The 18,588-nt window shown below is 58.1% G+C and overlaps 4 protein-coding genes across 4 annotated transcripts; 1 reads left to right on the top strand and 3 right to left on the bottom strand.

Moving 5' to 3' along the window:
- Window positions 1-1,013: 1,013 nt before the first annotated feature.
- Window positions 1,014-4,878, bottom strand: THITE_52613 (uncharacterized protein; the record flags this gene model as incomplete). Its single annotated transcript, XM_003654557.1, has 3 exons — window positions 1,014-1,856; window positions 1,911-4,600; window positions 4,701-4,878. The coding sequence occupies 3 exons, from the start codon at window positions 4,876-4,878 to the stop codon at window positions 1,014-1,016; spliced, it is 3,711 nt and encodes a 1,236-aa protein (XP_003654605.1).
- A 782-nt stretch (window positions 4,879-5,660) lies between these two features.
- On the bottom strand, window positions 5,661-11,092 carry THITE_125061 (uncharacterized protein; the record flags this gene model as incomplete). The annotated part of the gene is made up of 6 exons (XM_003654556.1): window positions 5,661-5,742; window positions 5,854-7,610; window positions 7,770-7,970; window positions 8,103-9,496; window positions 9,559-10,592; window positions 11,034-11,092. The coding sequence occupies 6 exons, from the start codon at window positions 11,090-11,092 to the stop codon at window positions 5,661-5,663; spliced, it is 4,527 nt and encodes a 1,508-aa protein (XP_003654604.1).
- A 326-nt stretch (window positions 11,093-11,418) lies between these two features.
- THITE_2117702 (uncharacterized protein) lies at window positions 11,419-12,439 on the top strand. Its single transcript, XM_003654555.1, has one exon. It carries the CDS (start codon window positions 11,461-11,463, stop codon window positions 12,211-12,213), a length of 753 nt encoding a protein of 250 aa, XP_003654603.1. The 5' UTR covers window positions 11,419-11,460; the 3' UTR covers window positions 12,214-12,439.
- A 1,079-nt stretch (window positions 12,440-13,518) lies between these two features.
- On the bottom strand, window positions 13,519-16,619 carry THITE_2117700 (uncharacterized protein). The gene is made up of 2 exons (XM_003654554.1): window positions 15,703-16,619; window positions 13,519-15,646 (listed from the first exon to the last, which is right to left on the bottom strand). The coding sequence occupies exon 2, from the start codon at window positions 15,549-15,551 to the stop codon at window positions 13,650-13,652; it is 1,902 nt and encodes a 633-aa protein (XP_003654602.1). The 5' UTR covers window positions 15,552-15,646; window positions 15,703-16,619; the 3' UTR covers window positions 13,519-13,649.
- Window positions 16,620-18,588: the final 1,969 nt, after the last annotated feature.

Genomic DNA, 18,588 nt, shown 5'->3' with positions numbered 1-18,588 from the left:
TGACCACATGACTGCTGCTTTCTCGAGACATCTCTTTGGCCGCGACCACTTTCGGCCGTTTGCAGAACGGAATGGGATCCTGGTGGAAGAGGACGCAGCAACGCAGGTCCGGAGGTTCCGGGTCTGGCTTTCTGTTCTAACGAAATCACACGGCGGGGTGGCTGTAGGCAATTCAATTTTCCCACCGGGACACAGCCCCCCGTGGGAAACTCTCGTGCGAAAACGTTGCGGCGCATCATCCAAGTTTGACGGATTACACTAAGATGGATGGATTTTTTGGCTCCGATCCCTCCTCCGGGCCTCTCAAACAAGCTGCCAACCACAAGTTTGATTAATTCCTCCCCCATACCTCAGTCATTGACTGGCTTGGCTTCTCCATCGCCCATCATGGAAGTCGAACCACCGAAGTGTCCTGACCCCGCTCCGTGTCCTTGTGCCCGCCGCGGCTCGGGGACTAAGAGCCGGTAGGATTGTCAAAGAAAGCAGCTTTACTCAACAGGAGTTGCCAGCCCGGCCTACACGCTGGGATGTTGTAGTATTCAGAACCAAGCTGGCTTCAACACCCTCTCGTGGCTGCATGAATACTCTAACAGTTGGATCTCATGGGACCTTTCGTGCCTTTCGTGTCTAGGTTGCTATCTGTTGTGTGCCGACGCAAAACGAACAGACGTTGAGAAGCACACTGGCGGCCCTATATACATGAGTCCCGACAACCCCCCCGCCTGCAAGGACACTATCAGTACCCCAGAATTCGTGATGGAGTAAAGCAAGGCCGGTCCTCGCGTACGGCAGACAACTGTGACGCCGCGTCCATCGCCACAAGCCTGCACACCCGACGTGAGCAACGACGCTCCCAAGGATGGGGGGCAGTTGCGCGGGACAATCCCATCCATACAGTGAACCTAGCCAACATATCCCGAAGGCACGAATGGCCCAGACAGTCCATCTTCGTCGGCCTCGTCCAGTCCCAAGTGTGGCGGCGGCCGTTGAGTCAGTCAGCCCTCGACCACCTGTCACTTGTTTCCATGGACGTAAACTTCTGCTTCCTCGCACTCCATCCGGTGCTTCTTCCAGTCCAGCTTCTGGCACACATTCGAGCAATACGCCACCTCGAGACACCGCAAGCACCTCTTCAGCCTGACCCCGTCCTGCTCCTCCGTCTTGCCGCAGTTCCTGCAAGCCTTCATCACATCCCCGCTGCCGTCGCCCAGCGCCTCGCCCGTCGCCACCGCCCTCGCCAGCGCGGGGTCAATCAGCTCCTCGACCAGCACCGACGCATACACGGGGCTGATGGCCACGCGCGTGGCGTACTTTTTCGCGACCGTCTCCCATTCCGGCAGCGGCATGAAATCGGCCGGCAGCTTGCCCTCGCCGCAGCTGCAGAGCACGCGGGCGCCGTCGTCGAGCGAGACCGGCGCTTTCCCGGCCCGCACATACTCACACGTAGCCTCGTCGTGCCGCCACGTGCGGCAGCGCTCGGCCAGCGCGGGCAGCGCGCGCTTCCACAGGCGCAGCTCCGCGTCGTCGACCGTCAGCGAGCAGCACTCGAGCGCGCGCAGCAGCAGCAGGAACTCGGCCAGCTCGCCGCCGGCCACCAGGTCCTTGGTCAGCGGCAGCACCGCCGCGTCCAGCACCACGCTGCCGTGCGCCCCGTCCAGCCGCACCGCGCTCGCGAACAGCAGCATGTGCACCCCGCCGCGCTGCGGGTGCGTCAGCGCAAACAGCCCCGTCTGCCCGCCCTGCAGGCCTGAGGCGAGCATGAAGATGGTGAAGAGGGATTCTTTGAAGTTGAGGCGCGCCGAGGACGACAGGCCGTTGTTGTTGTTGCTGCTGTTTTTGTTGTTGTTGCCGGTGGTCTGGGAGGTGGAGGAGGAGGATTGTGGCGGCGGTGGGTCGGCGGGGGCCTGGACGCGCGCGCGCAGGCGGCGCTCGCGGGACGAGAAGGTCAGCGAGGTGAGGGTGGTGAGGAAGCGCGTGCGGGACTTGTCGTCGAGCGCGAGGATCGGGAGCCGGTCGAGGTTGAGGTGCGGGATGTTGAGCGTCGCGGGGATGCCGCTGGGCTGGAGCAGCGCCGTGGGCAGCATGTAGTCCTCGAGGACCTCGGGCGATGTGCTTGGCTGCGCGATCGGCGCGACGACCTCGATGTAGGCGGACTTGCGGGCGACGCGGAGCTTGGCGCCGTCTGCGAGGACGGGCAGTGGGAAGCTGAGGGGCAGAACCAGCGTCTTCTTGCCAAAGACGATGTCGATCGTGTACGGGGACGACTGGCGGCGTACGATCGGCACCTTGTCGGCCAGCAGCTGCTTGCCTTGAGCCGAAGTGATGTCGAGGCGGCCGGTGATGGTGTCAATCTTCAACCACTCCATGTGGTAGTTGGCGGTAAACATTGGTGATGCGGCTGCATTTCTCTCGGCCGAGGTCTCCGACTTCCGCTGCAAGTCTCGCAGAATGCCCTCAGTAACGGCATAACCGGTCTGTCCGGGCCGGTACTTCGAGAGGAAGACGCGGTTCTCGTCGAAACACTCCACCTCAGAGACGACCACCGACTCCTCAAGCTCCTCCTCCCATCCTTGAGAATTGCGCGTGGTACGGAGTAGTCCCATGCCGACGCACGCCTCGTTGTACATGGCATCGACGAGTTCCGTGGGGACGTAGAACGAAATGACCATGGGCGACGTCCCGTTCCAGCCGTCCTTGTCTTCTTCTACAGAGACGGTGAAGTCGTCCCTGTCGCGGGCGCCCTCGGTCTTGACGGCGCCGAAGCAGATTTGCACGTCCGAGAACGTTGCGGCCATATCACCACCATTGTCGTCTTTCTTGCCAAAGTATCGAATATGGCCGGACATCAGGGCGCTGCACCACTCCCTATAGTCACCCCCACCCCTCGACAGCGGCTTCACCGCTGCCCAATGTTCCCGGGGAATTACCACGGTGACAGCAACCGTTCGGGGGCGCTGGGACCAGTTCCGAAACGCAGGCTGCCGCTTGTCCACCCGCGACACCCAAGAGTCCAGCAAGCCAAGTGGAAGATCGGGCGACGACTCGTGGATGAAGGCGGAGATGTGACACGTCGCCCGCATGCCTAGCTGGGCGGAGACGAGGCGTCCCACGTAGCGCTCGCGAAGCTCAGTCAGATTCAATCGTGCTTCATCGCCCATCGCATTGACAAGAGCGGCCATAGTGTCTTCGGTATGCTGGAGCCACGGCGGCGTCTGGGCAATCAGGTGCTTCAGATCTTGCCGACGTGCAGGCCCCTCCCGCTCATGTATTCCGAACAGGGAGGTGAACACCTTAGAAGCGAAATCGAGCACGTCGTCGAATTTAGTGTGCAGGTTTGCGGTGTTTGGCTGCTCTCCAACCATGTACTTGTTCAGCTTCCACGCGTTACGGAATGCGATGCACACCGTCTTAGCTTCTACTGGCGCCTTTCGGTCAGACCAAGCGGTCCAGACCTCATCGAATCTTGATGTTGCGCTTGCGTTCGTCCAATGCTCCGCCGGCACCAGCCCGAGGAGGGAAGAGAACGTCGTGGTTGTATAGACGAGCTCATCCTCGAAGACACTCGACAAGCTCATGTTGTGGGGGTTCTCTGTATACAGAGTCGAAGACGGCGCATCCTTCAGCATAGGGCCAGCGGAGACCAGCCAATTCAGAACGCCAGCGTCGTCGGGGAGGGTGGACGTGTCGACAACGTCAAACTGCTTCGGAGCCTTGCCGCCGGGACCATACTCCGATTCAGCCAGCTGAAGCACGTCGAAGCCGAGCTTCCCGCGGTACCACTGAGCGCACGTGGCACCGGTCTGCAGGTTATATCGGAGAGTGTAGCAGAAGGCAAAGGCTTCGGAGGCTGTGAACCGGACGACGGTCCTCGGCGCGGCGTTGATGAATGCGTCGGTCCAGTCATCGAACTGCATGAGGGCCATCTGCAACAGCCTGTCCTGCGAGTCAAGGTGGCTGTGTTCCTCTTCTTCCAGCCGAAGCGGAGATAGCTCGGTGAGCTTGGCATGGGCGGCGGCGAGATGGAAACTGAGCAGTGGATCGGTCGGGTACTTGAGGGAGGCGGAGGGGATCATGAGTGGGATCGCAAACACGGGGTTTGGGATCTCGGGTGTCTCCTTCTTGCGAAGATCTGGGAGAGCGACGGAGCCGGCCAAGCCCCGCTCCCAGTGCTGGTTGGCGGCGAAGAGCAGCTTGTCGGCAAGCTGCGTTGCCAAGGGCCCGCAGGAGCGGGCGACATCCTGCTTGGAGGCGCGGACGGTGCAATGCTTCCTCAGTCGCGCCGCTCGCAGATTATCCTCGAAGGGTTCCCAGTGCTGTTTGTCCCAGGGCTTGGAGAAACGGGCGGCGTCCGCGTATTTGGCCCAGATGCTGTGGACGAGAGACAGGGTGGTCTCGTCGCAGAAGCGCAAGGTCGCTCCGTAGGGGCTCGCGTGCCAGGCTTGCAGGGACTGGGAAAGGCTGAGCAGTTTCTGGGCCTGGTTGCAGAGGATCAACAGATCAGGCTCGTCGAGGTAGAAGTGGTAGTAGATGTTCCACAGCTGTTCCAACGAGACGTCGTCGTCGTCGTCGAGGACGAGCGTGAGGAACAGGACATTTCGCGCTGGGCAGCGTTAATTCGTGATTCTCCAACGGCGCAGTTCATCGGCGAGACTCACCGATGAGGTATTCATCGAGGTCGCAGGCGGTGATGTCGAGCTTACGCTCTGGGAGCCCCTGCTCGACGGACGAGGTGTACAGGATGTCGCGAACATCCCCGCAGCCGAGAACTAGGATGTCTGCGTCGACGCCCTGGGGCAGATGTTCTGCAAGGTTCTGAGCTGGGCGAAACCTGCCCACGTGGACCCGAGTGGCCGATTCGAGGACCCGGGGTGTGGGCATCTTGGCGCTCTGCCCAAGCGATTAACGTGAATAACGAGTTGGTTTATTCAATCGCCAAGTTTTCAATGAAAATAAAGCTGGCAAATCGAAGCGTCTTCTGCTTCAGGCTGAAGGGAGACGAATCCGTGAACGGGTGAAGTTCAACAGGCCTGAGGGTCGAAGAGGCAGGGTGCGGTCGGTTGCCTTTACAGTTTTGTCAACTGCCATGACAAACTCGGGCTTGGTTGGATGGTCGGAGCCAGGAAATCGATGGCTTGCCTGATCGCTGGGCTGTTCTGGAACAAGTGGGGAAGCATACCGTGTGGATACAGTGTGTTGACGGAGTGTTTTACGGTGTGCTTACTGAAGTTGGAGGTTGTGCAAGGTGAGTGAGGTGAGTATTCCGAAGATACCAGGCCTACTGGGAAGTTTAGCTGGCCATATTCGTACAGAATTCATGTATGCAGTCTAGGACAAAAAAGATTTCAAACCCTACATGTTTGTGATAGCATTCAAAAGATTAGAGACGGATTTTGACTCACCAATCCTTTGCCTGCGCACGCACGAAAACAAGCTTGATTGTTAAGCTTGATACTACTAAGCAACACACGGTTGCGACTGAGACATCTTCTGCAAGGACCAAGGACTCCAAAGACTCAAAAGGACGGCCATGCCCGGGATATCAGATACAGAGAGTTGGCAATGCCCATGGCTTTGTACCTGGGAACTCGACCACTTAACTTGCTAAGGAACAATAGAGAAAGACCTGTGCAACTGATCTAATTACCTACCTCCCACCTTCTCTAGAAATCAATCACCAAGTCCCCCCTCATAATCGCCACCTCCCCCTTGCTGGGCACCAAGACGGCCCCGTCGCGCAGCAACCTGCACAGTCGCAGTCCCTGCGTCGTCACCCAGTCGTGCGGCACAAAGAAATGTCGCCTCACGTCCGGCTTGGGGTTCTCCGTTGTCGGTGTTGTGGTATCTGTGGGTGACAGCCCGGTGGTGCAGACCCACAGGGCGCGGTCGAGGAACACGAGGCGGCCGTCTGGGAGGATGCCGATCGCGTGGGCAACGGTCGATGTCAGAGCCGGAGGTAGCAGGATGGGCTTGATCTCGATGGCTGTGGATGATGTAGATGAATCCTGCTCTGTTGGCGTCGACGTGGACGTCGAGGGTGGCGGGGTGCGAGCACAGATGTGTGTGGTCGGGAGCACGCAGAAGCCATAATGTCTGCGGTTGTACACCATGGTAAAGGTACGAAGGAGTAAGAAGCGGGGGCTGTAGCTGTCGAGAATGGCGTCGATAGTGACGGGTAGGGGGTCGTCATCCTTTGCGTCGGGATTCGAGAGCTCCAGCGATATGGAGATCTGGGGCTTGAGGTCGTTCCAGGAGAAAACTGTCACCGAGCTTGCTGAAAAGCACAGGACGTGTTGGGGCTCAGTGTTGTGTCGGTGCCATTTCAACTCCTCAGGTTTGTCATCATCATGCGGGAGCTGGTGTTCGGCCAAGACCACTCCATCGGGCAAGGAGAGAACTTGGCAGGCCTTCGTGCCGCACACTAATAGCCGGCCGCCTGTACCATCGAACAAGAGCTGACGGGTCAGCCCACGGCTCGTGGGTGACAATTCCTCCGAGTACACAACCTCGGTGGACAACAACCTCCCGCTGGCGTAGTCAACACCTACAGACCTGACACAGGTGGCTCCGCCAGACAGAACATGTGCAAGCCGGTCATACTTCGGGCTCCAGGCGAGGATATTGGCAGTCGTCCCGAACCTCGCCTTGGCGATCTCATATTGCCTCCTACCCACAGCATCATAGATGCTGATTGAGCCAGCCGAGTTGGCAGTTGCAACGAATAAGCCGTTGGGTCCTCGTCCAGAACTGACAGCCATTATCGCAGGTTTGCTCTCCACGTGGCTCTCAGAGGCTGGGAATGATGTAGGCGTACCGAGACTCTCTCCCGTGGCAGACCAAAAGTCGTCTTCGGCGGCGCTGTCGGTGTCGCTGATCTGCTCAGGCGACGCATCGGCAAGCCTGAGAAGACAGTTTGGCTCCCAGACATTGCAATACGACCCTCGAAGGTCATAGAATCGGTTGCTATCCGGGCTAAAAAGGATCTGCTCAATGCGGTCCTCGGAACTCAGCTTGTAAATGAGTGACATGGATGAGAAATCGTAAATCTTGATGTAACCCTGGACATCCGATGTGACAAAGACGCGGCCATCGGGGCTGCACGCAAGTTCGTGAGGGTCGACGCCTGTCACTCTTTTGGCTTCCTCATACGTGTCGTCTTCCGGACTCCACTTGAGTATCTGGCCGAAGATGCCGAGGATGTAGGTTCCGGAGGGGTGCCATACAATCTTGTTGGTGCCCGTGTACGAGATTACGGGAGACCGGCCGTGCTTAGTTTTCTTCATGAGCCGCGCAACCATTCGGGGAGCCTCCACGGTCCAAACGGACAGGGGGAACGAACGATATGCGACCGCAATTTGTGTGCAGTCGCTGTTGAATGCCACGGAGGATGGCGTACCGAGGAACACGCCTTTAGGAACCCCCGGTTCGTTGAGCAACCCCTGGTCAAGCCGCTCCCATATTGTTGGTCCTTGCCCAGAATGGCGGGTGTGTAGTCGGTGTACTCTTCTCAAGTCTGAGACCATCATGAGAGAGTCATTCTCATCGAATTTAAACTCGATGGCTCGCTCTCGCCGTGGATTGTCGGCTGAGATTTCAAGCGACCAGTCGGCAACCTTCCAGACATGCGTCCGGGAGGAGGCATAACAAGCTAAGAGCGAACCAGAATTGTTGAACGCCAAGGCCCAGATGTGTTCGCCGAGGAAGAAGGCTCGGCGTTCCTCAAAGAGGTCGGTCTCCCAGACTGTGATGGTACCTCTGGGCTCATCGCTGACTACAGCCAGGTACAGCGGAGAGGCGGCAACGAGAAGGGCTCTGCCGGTGCCCCCGGATACACGCGCGAGGCAGTCATCCCACTCCGCGTTCGACAGCCCAGAAACGGACAGAGTTGCGGCAGGGTTCTCTCCGAACTTCCGATGAATGATGGAGGAGGCTGGACTGAGCGCAGGGATGCATTGGTAAATCAGCGCTGGGGACTCGGAGAGATGGCGGCCGAACTTTGTTGGCAGCCTCATCAAGTCAACAGCCCACGTCTCGAGAAGAGAGAGGTCTGTCAGCCGCTGGAGCATGGGCGACTTGTCCGAGTCTGCCTGATTGCGATTGCGCACATATGAAGTGAGTCTCCGGGAGGCGCCAAAGAGCTCCGATAGACGGCCACTCATGGCGAGATACTGGATCCAAGCGAGCGGATACGGCCCGCTAAAGAACCTGACCAGCGCGTCCAGGATTTGTTTCGAATCCGGCGAGCTCTCCTCGAGATGTGCCGCCCAGGACGTAGAGGCGTAAAGGAGGAACTGGGGCACTTTGAGCATCTGAAGCTTCCGTCTCAGGCCTTTGTCGCAGAGTATCGCAAGACATTTGCTCAGGATCTCTTCGTTTGCGTATACCGGGTCCAGGGCGAATGGCCCACAGTTGGTCCTTCTTAGGTACTCTCGGGCGGAGTGATGAACAAGCGTTACTCGACCTTCTGGGTTTACCACCACAAACTGGCCGCACACCTGGCTGGCGGTGTGACTGATGTTCATGATGGAGCCGAGCTCTGCGGGATACACTTCCGCCAGCTCCTCGACAGTAACCGGTGTCTTGGAGTACATAGCCCATGTCAATAGCTTTTTAGCCAGTGCTTTGTCTTCGTCGGTCTCGAGATTCTTGATGGCGTCCATCATACGATCGTAAAGGCCGTGCATGCCGTCCGGCGTTGACTCCAGAACTCGCCTGACCTCGTCCTCTCGGTGGCACTTGACCACTTGCTTGGTAACAAGGCTGGCCCAGAGGAAGTTGCCCTGAGATCGAGCAACGATTTCATCCACAGCTTTGGCCTTGAAGTCCTCACCGGAAAGGAGGTATTCAATCTCTTCGGCCACCATCAGGCGAATATCTTGTTGATTGTCCGGCAATGGCATGTCGGCAATCGAGATCTTTCTCCTTGCCAGCTGGAACGCCTGGTTGATACTGGGAAGTGCCCGACTGAACACGAGGATGTGGAGATGACTCTCCAACTCAGCTGCGCGAGATAGCAGTTCAACCACCCGCCTGCTGGATTCTGCCTCATCAAGTCCATCAATGACCCAGTAAATGGTTTTGTCCGTTCTGAGATTGCCAGGCATGGATGAGTAAACTTTGTCCCACACCACTCCAGAGTCGGCTTTGGAGAGACGGACCCCTGACCTTGCTAGGTCTACCAGCGATCGACGAAAGGCTGGTAACTCGTGGGCTGTCTGGTACGCAAGAGATCGCAGCATACTGCTCGTTGATTGTTTATCGCGTTGGCCGAATTTGAAGAAGAAGTAGGCGCAACGGTGGCCGTCATCCAGGAGTCGTTGGATCACGAAGGAACAGAGAGTCGACTTCCCGCCACCGGGCTGAGCATGCACCCAGAGAACCCGCTGTGACGTTGAATGGAGCCAGCTGTCCACCTCTTCGCTCGCCAGAAAGCCCTCACAGGTACCCTCCTTCACCGCAGAACGCCCCAGAGCGAGATCTTCTTCCGGCGGACCGGCCACTCCCAACAACTCAGCCACGTGTTGGAGGTCCTGCTTGGAGGCACATCCCCGACTGGGGAACAGATGGAGCTGGCGAGGCTGCGGAGAGCCCCAACGACCGAGGCATAATTGGGATCACTCGCGCTCGTAAACTTGCATACGTCGTGATGATTGGCGGCCAGTGGTGCTGGGGTCTCGTTCGGGTAGCCCATGACAGCAGTGGACTTGTCGACAATCATCAGCGACATGGGACCGGCGGTAGTGGTCATGGTTTCGTAGAAGGAAAATATCTGTAGCTTCGAGGCACGATGCCGGAAGGCCTCATTGAGCTCGTCGATCGTGGGGCTTCTCCGGGCCAGCTCCGTCACGTACTTCTTTAGTGAATGGCCGAAGAAAGAGGTGGAGAGTAGTTTGCTCAGCGTCTCAGCGAGGTCTGTCCCTCGGTGAGGTGTTGCCAAAAACAAGACGGCCTTGATCATGGACACGATCTCGTTGAATTCCGGGTTGAGGTGCCCCTGCACGAAGGCCTTCTTGAACACTAGGCCGCCCATCGAGTGTGCAACAAAGATTATGGGCACCTGGCCCAGACGCTCAGGGGTGTTCTCGCCGTACTTCATCCGAAACAGGAGGTCATTTGCAAAGTCACCGATAGTGGATGTCGCTTGCTCCTGTTTGGAGGAGAAATGTGCGTTGTATCCGAACGTGAGGACGCGGGCAGTTGGCAGGTCGTCAGGAAGCCAGAGTTTGGGCCACAGCTTGTTCAGGTCCCTATCGCGGCACCAGCTCTGCAGACTCGACCCGCCTAGGCCATGGATGAACACAATGTCGACCGTGCGTTCCGGTGGTGTGTGAAGCACCAAGAGACCGAGCGGGTCATCTCTTCGATCCCACGAGCGTCGTCGCTGGGGAGGCAAATCCAGCTGGTCGTGTATATCGGAGAGGGCTGAGGAGTGATGGGCTGGGGGAGGCACGCCAGTTTCAACCTTCAAGCTCCAGCTTGGCGGCAGCGTTTGCTGTTGTGGACGCTCCGATGATGGCTCATAGGGAGGCAAAGACGGTCTTTCCTCCACCCGTGCGGGCGCAGACGAGTTTTGGGCCAGGGCGCCGTCGATGCTCCTGCCGTGCCTGAAGCGCCTCCACTGTGTAACAGCGGCCATCAGCAGTGTTCCTTCTACCTAGGGCCCTTGGACGGAATAAGACCTGGAGGGTGCGTTTACCATCGTGCAGAGACTGTTCCAAAACACCGCGGATACCAGGGTGCGTATGTCCAAGCCGGAGGCCTTGAACCTGGTGGTGAACAGCTGGGGCTCCGAGATTTGGGACACGGGCACGCCGCGGAGCCGCTCTCGTCTTGGGCAAGATTCGGGGCTCCGTTAGGCTCACCAGTCAGCATGCAGCGTTGAAAATTCCCCACACCGCGGTCGATGCAACCCCCTGGTCATTGCATTGCCGGCATCTTGTGAGCCTGTCAGAGATGCAGCTCAAGCGCCAACTATGCCGCCTTCAAAGCCTGACGACCTGATGTGCGTGAATGACTATCAGTCCGAGAATCCCCACATCTCTTCCAGGCCGTTGGCGGCGTTGAAGCTACGAGCCTGCTTCAGCATTTCCGCCATTTCGACATTCAGTCGTTTGGCCAAGCCATGGACGTAGCGCTGGACACGGCCATCCTAGAGGGTGAGTAAACGCTTGACACAGCTTACTCTATCGCTGTATCCTAATGACACGGTGATGTGTAGCATTGCCGAAGGAGAGCCGGGTGCTGGCCGCCGTGAAATATGGCTCGTCACTCTGGGCTTCAACCGCGCAGATTAAAACGGAAACTGCCGACGGCTCCCGGAGGGACTACTTTCTCAAGGTGAGAAGTGGAATATTTTATCTGAAGACGAGTCCGGAATAGTGTCCGTGGCGATGCTAATCATGTGGCGGGTCGCAACAGATTCTGAGAGCCGAAGACGCCGAACAGCGAGTGCTTGGAGAATACATGGCCATGTCTGAGATATACAACACATTACCGAGCATCGCACCACAACCGCGTGGGTACGGGAAATGCAAGGACGAGAACGCATACTTCTTTATCTGCGACTATCTTCCAATCAACCACGAGCTCCCAAACCCGGAGCGCCTGGGCAAGAAGCTAGCCGAGTTGCACAAAATGAGTCAGTCTCCAACGGGTAAATTCGGCTTCCACTGCACTACCTTCGATGGGAAGCTTCCTCTCAACACGACATGGGACAGCAACTGGACGTCTTTCTTCACAAGACTTGTTCGTGACGTCTATAAACTCGATGTCGAAGTGAACGGTTTTTGGAAAGAGCTGGACGATGCCATGCAGGTTACCTTTGACAAGCTGATTCCTCGACTGCTGGATCCGCTCACAGCCAACGGCCGGACCATCAAGCCATGCCTGATTCACGGGGACCTCTGGGAATCGAATATTGGCACGGACCAGCGGACGGGAGAGGTATATATCTTCGATGCCTGCTCGTACTACGCTCACAACGAGAAAGAGATTGCTATCTGGAGGTGCGAGCATCACAACATGACGGAGGAGGCATACCGTCTTGAATACCTCGAAAACTTCCCGAAGAGCGAGCCCACCAACGAGTTTGAGGACAGAGGTCGATTGTACGCAGTCGAGACGTTGCTCATCAATTCGGCGCATTTTCCTGGGTCCGTGACGCGGCAGCGGGCTTTGAACGAGCTGAATTACCTCATCAATAAGTACGTCTCCTGAGAGCTTATCAGGGACAGTTGAAGGGCGGTCTGAAGGCAATTGATCCTACTCCATCAGTGCTTGTACGTTCTTTTGCTGCCGGCCGCGATTATGTAGGTAGAATCTCGACATCAAACAGATTTTCTGAAGTAATGGCCACATGTGGAAACGGGCCATTGTTGTTACATGCTCTAGACATTACTACGGGCTGTGAAGCTGCGAGGCCTCCATCATGATGGGTCCTAGCTCCCAGGCGCGAGCAAGTTTGAGGGCGAGATGGGCAGAATCCAATCGAGCATTGAGACTGGACGCTGGAGGGTTGGTCATGATTTCTGGACGGGATAGTGACGACTGTGAGCCACTGTCGAACATCGACGACACGCACTTCAGTGCCAACGCCGGCAGCAGTGTAATGGCAGCAAAGCCAATCAACGTCTTCACCATGACATCGATGCAGTGCTCTCTGATGCAGCCACTGCTGGTGCGGCTGTGAACTGCCGAGTATTCACGGCAATATGGCCGTTCACGAGGGACTCGGTGCGCTAAGACGGCGAGAAGATGAGGCCGTTGTATGTGAATCCAGGCAGATTTTAAGCCGTTCGGGCTGATCTATCGGGATCAAACAGCCCAGCATCCGGGAAAGAAGCTCGAGGATGTGTGGGGCGTTCAAAAGGATGTGGTGGCAAGCGAGGTTAGGCGGCGTTGTGAGGCTCTCAGCGGGGAGGATCGGGCGGCATACGACGCTCGGTCGGAAAAGCTAAGGCAGGGGGCTTGAGACAAGTGGGATGAAGTTCAGCGGCGCTGGGTCGAAGAAGACTGGTCGGCTCAGATGGTATTTCCGTGAGGTTTCACTGAGGGATGAAGAGCATGGGTAGTTATTGTGTGGGGAGCTCGATCTATTGACGTATCGTGATGACACCTGCATGGCCAGATAGGCATTCTGCGCCCCAGTGTACGACTGTAGGCACTAGGACAGTCCTTCCTTGCTTAGCAAAACTCCTCAATGCGGTGACGGAATCATCCTCGTCGATTCTCCCATTTCTCTCATGAAAACTTGTAACAGAGGAAAGAATTGACAAAGAAAATAAACCAAGCAGCCTATACCCATTCCCCGCTGTGGCATCATCCAGCATCCAACAAGCCCTACCCAACTCCCAGAACAGAATGACCCAGCCTAGTTTTACAGAGCCCTGCATTCTGTATCCAACGCATGCCTGACCTCCACCACAGTCGCCCGTGGTCCCCCCATACAAAATAATCCGGCGACTGACACGTCACCAGGGGGAGTCTGCCGCACAGCAAGCAGCCGTGTAGCAGCCTCCCGAGAGAATGAAAACACAAAATCGTCACCGATAGCCCGATCTCATGAGACAGGGCCAGTCTAAACCAAAGAAAAAAAACCCAAACGAACAAGCAATCCAACACCAGCCCCCACTCCAAGCGAGCCCGAGAGAGCATCAGACAGTCCCAAAATACAAATCATCCCCATTTGTAAACATACTGACCGGATCAAACTCATCATCCCCGCCTCCACCACCCACACCCACACCCACACTCACACCAGCCCCCACCCCACCACCACCAGCAGCTTTCTCAAACTTGCCGCCGCCCAGCACAAACGACGCATGATCCAAACTGACCAGCCCGCTCTCCGCAAACTGCAGGAACAGCTCCTCCTCGTCATCGCCGCCGCAGCCGCCGCCACCACCACCCAGCAGCAGCTGCAGCTGGTGCTGCTGCTGGTCGGCGGGCAGCGCGTCGGCCGCGGCCCGCGCCGCCACCGTCGTGCCCAGCCCGATGCTGCTCGCGTCCGACAGCACGCTGCTGTTGCCCGGCTCGAGATGGTCCTCGTCGGGTACGCGCGCGTGCTGCGTCTCCGGCTCCGCGCCCTCGAGCTCGAAGAACCGCGCGCTGGAGCCTGTCGGGGGCGGGGAGCTTGTTGAGGAGAGGCCTGGCGGCGTGCCGGGGACTGGCGTGTAGGCTTGGTGCTGCTGGTGGGGGTGGTGGGGGTGGTGGGAGGTGATGCTCTTCGCTGGGGATGGCGGGGCGTGGTGGTATTCTTGTTGCTGTTGCTGCTGCTGCTGTTGTTGTTGCTGGTGTTCGTGTTGGGCCGGGGGTGGGAGGTGGAGGTTGAGGGTGGCGTGGCTTGGCGCCGGGGAGTTGACCAGGGAGAGGTGGGAGGCGGAGGTGTGGGACGGGTGGGAGTAGTCGCTCATTGCGGAGGGTGATAGGGCGGTGAAGGCTTCGGCGATGGTGGTGCTGGACATGGGAGCGCTGGAGACGCTGAGGTCGGTGGGGTTCATGGTTACGGGTGGCGTGCTGGCGAGGGAGAGCATGGCCGTCTCGGCGATGCCGGGGAACGGGTCCTCGTCGAGCAGGCCGTCGAAGTCGTTGTGGGGAGAGTTGGCGGCCGAGCTGTCGGAGTATCCGGACTGGCTGCTGGCCGAGCCGGCCGAGGTCAGCTTGTTCTTGCGCCGCGTGCGCTCTGCCTTGTCGCGCCGTTCCTCCATGTCCGGCCGGATCTTCTTCGGCCGGCCTCGCTTCGCCACTTTGCGGACGATTCCGTCGTACGCCCCGATGCACATGCCACGCTGTCGGTGTCGCGTGAGCGCGTCGTGGCGAGCGAAACTTTGGCCGCACTGGCAGGGGTAGGGTTTGATGCCAGTGTGGATTTTCGCATGCCGCTTCAGGTCGTGCTGGCGCACGAAGCACTTTTTGCACGTCGGACACCGGTACTGACGGTCGTTGAGATGTGTCTGGACGTGACTCTTGATATTCTCTTTCCGGCCGAACGGCTTGTTGCAGTTCTCGTACAGGCACACCCACTTGCCCGTTTCCGGGTCCGGTCCTTGGATGAAGGCGGCGATGTCCTCGAGCGTGACTCCGGTTTCCGTCCTGGTCTCCTCGATGTTGATGTCGGCAATACTAGCAGCGCTGGTCATGGAAGCAACTGACTGCGTCCGCCGGTGTGGGGAGCTGCGCCGAGACGGTGTCGCACTGCTTGGTGGACGTGCACCAATGGCATTGGGTTCCCCTGAGTCGAACTTGACAGAGGGTTGTAGAGATGGCTTGTTGCCGAAAGCTCCCGGCTGCCCCACGTTCGGTAGGATCGTCGCGGGCATTTCCAGCGGGCCGCTGGACATGCCAAAGGCACGCTCAATCTTCTTGAACTCGGCGCTGATGTTGCGCATGTTCATGAACTCTGGCGTCCCAGGCACCTGGTTCATCGCCATGGGGATGCTGTTGGCACGCGGCGGAGTCCGGGCCATGGCCTCTGCCTGCTGGCGCAGCTCCTGGAAAATGCCCGAGTTGCGATTGTTGGACCTGTTGCTCTTGACCGGCTTGAGTGTCTCCTCCATGGATTCGTCGTAGTCGGCTGAGAACCTGTTCGGAGGCTGGATATAGGTGGCTTCTACCTTGACCGGGGTGAGGACTGGAGTCTGTGGAGAAGAGGCTACGCCTGTTGTCAGCAATGTCAAACGTGGGCACAGCGAGCCTTCTATCTCATACCTATCCCAGTCTGGCTGCTGGGAGTGCATGGCCTCTGCAACGGGACATCGAGACCGCTTCCCAAGGCTTCAAATTTGGCAACCTTGTCCAGAATCCCGTTGCTTATCCGCCGGGAGGCCCGTCGCGAGTGAGTGCTCGCTGTGTCGCTCTCCGAAGTCCAGCCCTCAACCGATCCAGCGGGACTGGCGTCTGGGAAGGTCATGAGGGTGGGCGTGGACAGCGCGCTTTGGGAAGTGAAGAAATCGAGATCGGCCGAACACTGGGCGGAGTCGACTAGATTCGTTCCCTTCTCGAATATTGCGAGAGACCCGGGAAATGTATCCATCGACAGGCAATGATCGTCGGTTATTGGCACTCCGCCAGCGAAGTGCTGGCTTCTAAGCGAGACCTGAGGTGACAGCAGGAAGGAGTCGCCGTCGTCTCGGTCGGTGAAGTTGGGCAGGTTGGGGCCCGGGCGTGCTGTGCGTTGCTGCTGCGCTACTTGCAATATATGCTGTGGTGTCGTGGCTGATCCTGGGTTATTTGTCGTGATACTTACCGCCGAATGGTCCCGCCTCGGCGTCGCAGGTGTTGTCGAGACGGATTGCTGTTGCCGCGTGTCCAAGCTAAGACCTCGCCTGTGGGCCGTTGGCGGTCGTTGCTGGAGCTTGGGTAGCGGGGCAATCTTCACTGCTTCAAAGGCGGAGGGCGTGGAGTTCTGCCGCCGATGCTGGCGTTGTCGCGAGTGAAGCCCGCTCATGGCAGGTGGATTTGACAGCATTGATAATGCAGAAGTCGAGTTCGGAAAGAGAAGGCTGTTGTCGTCGATGTCGTATTTGTCGCGCTTCAAGAGCGTTGGTCGATATGGTTCCGAGACTGCAGCAATGCCTGTGTCAGCCTCTCCGGTCCCCTTCGCATTCCCCTGTGCTCCGTCTTCTCGAGGTTGGATGGAGCGCACCTCACGCAGCGCAAGCCAGGCGGCCGGGCAGCAGGGTTGATATTGTTGCGCTCACTGAGGAACGATTTGCGCAAGCTCTTTTATGTAGGTTGGAAGGGGGTCGCGGAGGGGAGCCTCTCGGGCTAGCAGACGGTCTTTGTCAAGGCGGTCGAGTGATCCCTTTTGAAGATACTCGAGCACGGAAAAGAGCCCTGCGGGAGATTTCCCCAAAAGATGGATGATGTGATGGCTCGCTGTGCTGGGATGCGGGAGCGGACGAACGACCCTGATCGTTGCGCCGCACTTCTTGTTTACTTGCGCTGGGCGTCTCTGTTACCCAGGCGACCACCGAGGCGGCCGGCCACGGTTGGCTTAGCCCACCGCTGCAGGCCGAACTTGGCCAAATCCACTTTGCTGACTGGACCCACCTGACGTCAGCCAATGTCCCCTGAGCGCCGCCCCTGTTGGTTCGGACCCCACCGAATCCCACAAAACCCTGTCGCTGAACCAGAGCTGAAACCCAAGGCGAGAGACCCTGGCAGTTCGCGCGCGGCTCCATGGCTCCATCGCCCAGCCGGGGTCACCTCCCTCCACCCTGCTGGAGGGCTTGACAGATGCTTCAAGGTTGATCACTTCTGTGAGACCAACGTCCGGAGTTTTCTCTTTTCTCGTTGGATAGGTCAGCAGGTGGTGCCGAGTCCTGCACCTGTCCCACAGAACGGAACAAGGTGGGCTGGATACCGAATACCCAAGTCACTAGGTCTCAACAGCTCAATCAAGTCAGATATGAGGCTCGATTTGGGTGGAACTGCGTGCATCGTGACGATAATTTAGTGGGTGGAATTTGTAATCGGTCATTTCGTCGTCAATGAAGTCGGTTAGCTCGGCTAAAGTCGTCGTAATACGATACGTCTCTCTTGCTAATTGGCTCCGATTGTTGCTAAGCCTGGAGAACAACAGGCCGGGTGGTAATGGCTGCGGTGGCTGGATACAAGGCTGGGACGCATCTTGCGGTCCTGGCAGCCAGTCAGTTCGAAACAACTTAAATCTACTGTGAAGGGCCAGATTTGATTGCCAATAAGCCGGATTGCGTCGAGTTGAGTTGGGTGGATCTGAGCCATCGGGAGCCCTACCCAGGTTTTGGTTGGTGAAGAAGGCACTTTCTCGAGTCCCCCGCATGCCGCTCCCTGGACACACCTGATGGGCGATGCTCGCTATCAAATGGCGCTGGCTATGCGTCGATTTGGCGGAATTGGTTCTTTCGGATCTTTTTTCCACGGAAGCTACGTTGAGCAAACAGGGACCTCATGCGTAACTTACTGTAAACAAAGATAGAGCGGGAATGGCTCTTTCTGGAATCCATTTATTCGCCGGCGGGGACACGGCAAGTTTCGAAGGCGCAGATGTTGGGGGACAGGTAGGCGACAGGATCAGCGAAGGGTTTGTTCGGTGTGAAGGAGTTGGGTGCCGAGGCACCAGGTAGGCATCTTGGCAGACCGGACCGTTGGCGAGAACATCCACTACAGTTGGGGCATGTCACATCTGAGCTCATGGCCGGCCCCGAAAGGATTGCCCCGGATCCGTATGGCGGTCGATCGACGGGACCGATGTAACTCGTGTACGCACCGGCCCGGCCGTTGTCGGAGGAGTGCGGGTGTGGGTTGGGCTTTGCTTCAATGACACGCACCAAAACGGTCGTTTGTCTTAACATTTCTCTGCTGGTAACCAGTAAGGTACCTGAATCTGAGAAGTGGCCAGTCGCCGTGTTTCGAAGCAGGTGCAGGCGCAGCCCGAGGTCGCATCCGGACTTAACCACGGGGCATCCCGCAGGTGCAGCGCATCCGGCCGGTCCTTCCCCTTCCCAACTCCGAACGCGTCCGGACCACCGAAGAAAGAGCCACTCCCCTCCAGCAGCGCCTTCCTGGAGCGTATAATGGCATGCAAGGCACCAATTCGTTGCGGCTGTTGCT

The sequence above is a fragment of the Thermothielavioides terrestris genome, chromosome 3 (assembly GCF_000226115.1).
Source record: "Thermothielavioides terrestris NRRL 8126 chromosome 3, complete sequence".
NCBI classification, from domain to species: Eukaryota; Fungi; Ascomycota; class Sordariomycetes; order Sordariales; family Chaetomiaceae; genus Thermothielavioides; species Thermothielavioides terrestris.
This window is presented reverse-complemented; position numbering and strand designations above follow the sequence as displayed.

Excerpts from the sequence above, each read along its gene's own strand:
- THITE_2117702 (XM_003654555.1), top strand. The coding sequence starts at position 11,461 with ATGGCCATGTCTGAGATATACAACACATTACCGAGCATCGCACCACAA.
- THITE_2117700 (XM_003654554.1), bottom strand. The coding sequence starts at position 15,551 with ATGGAGGAGACACTCAAGCCGGTCAAGAGCAACAGGTCCAACAATCGC.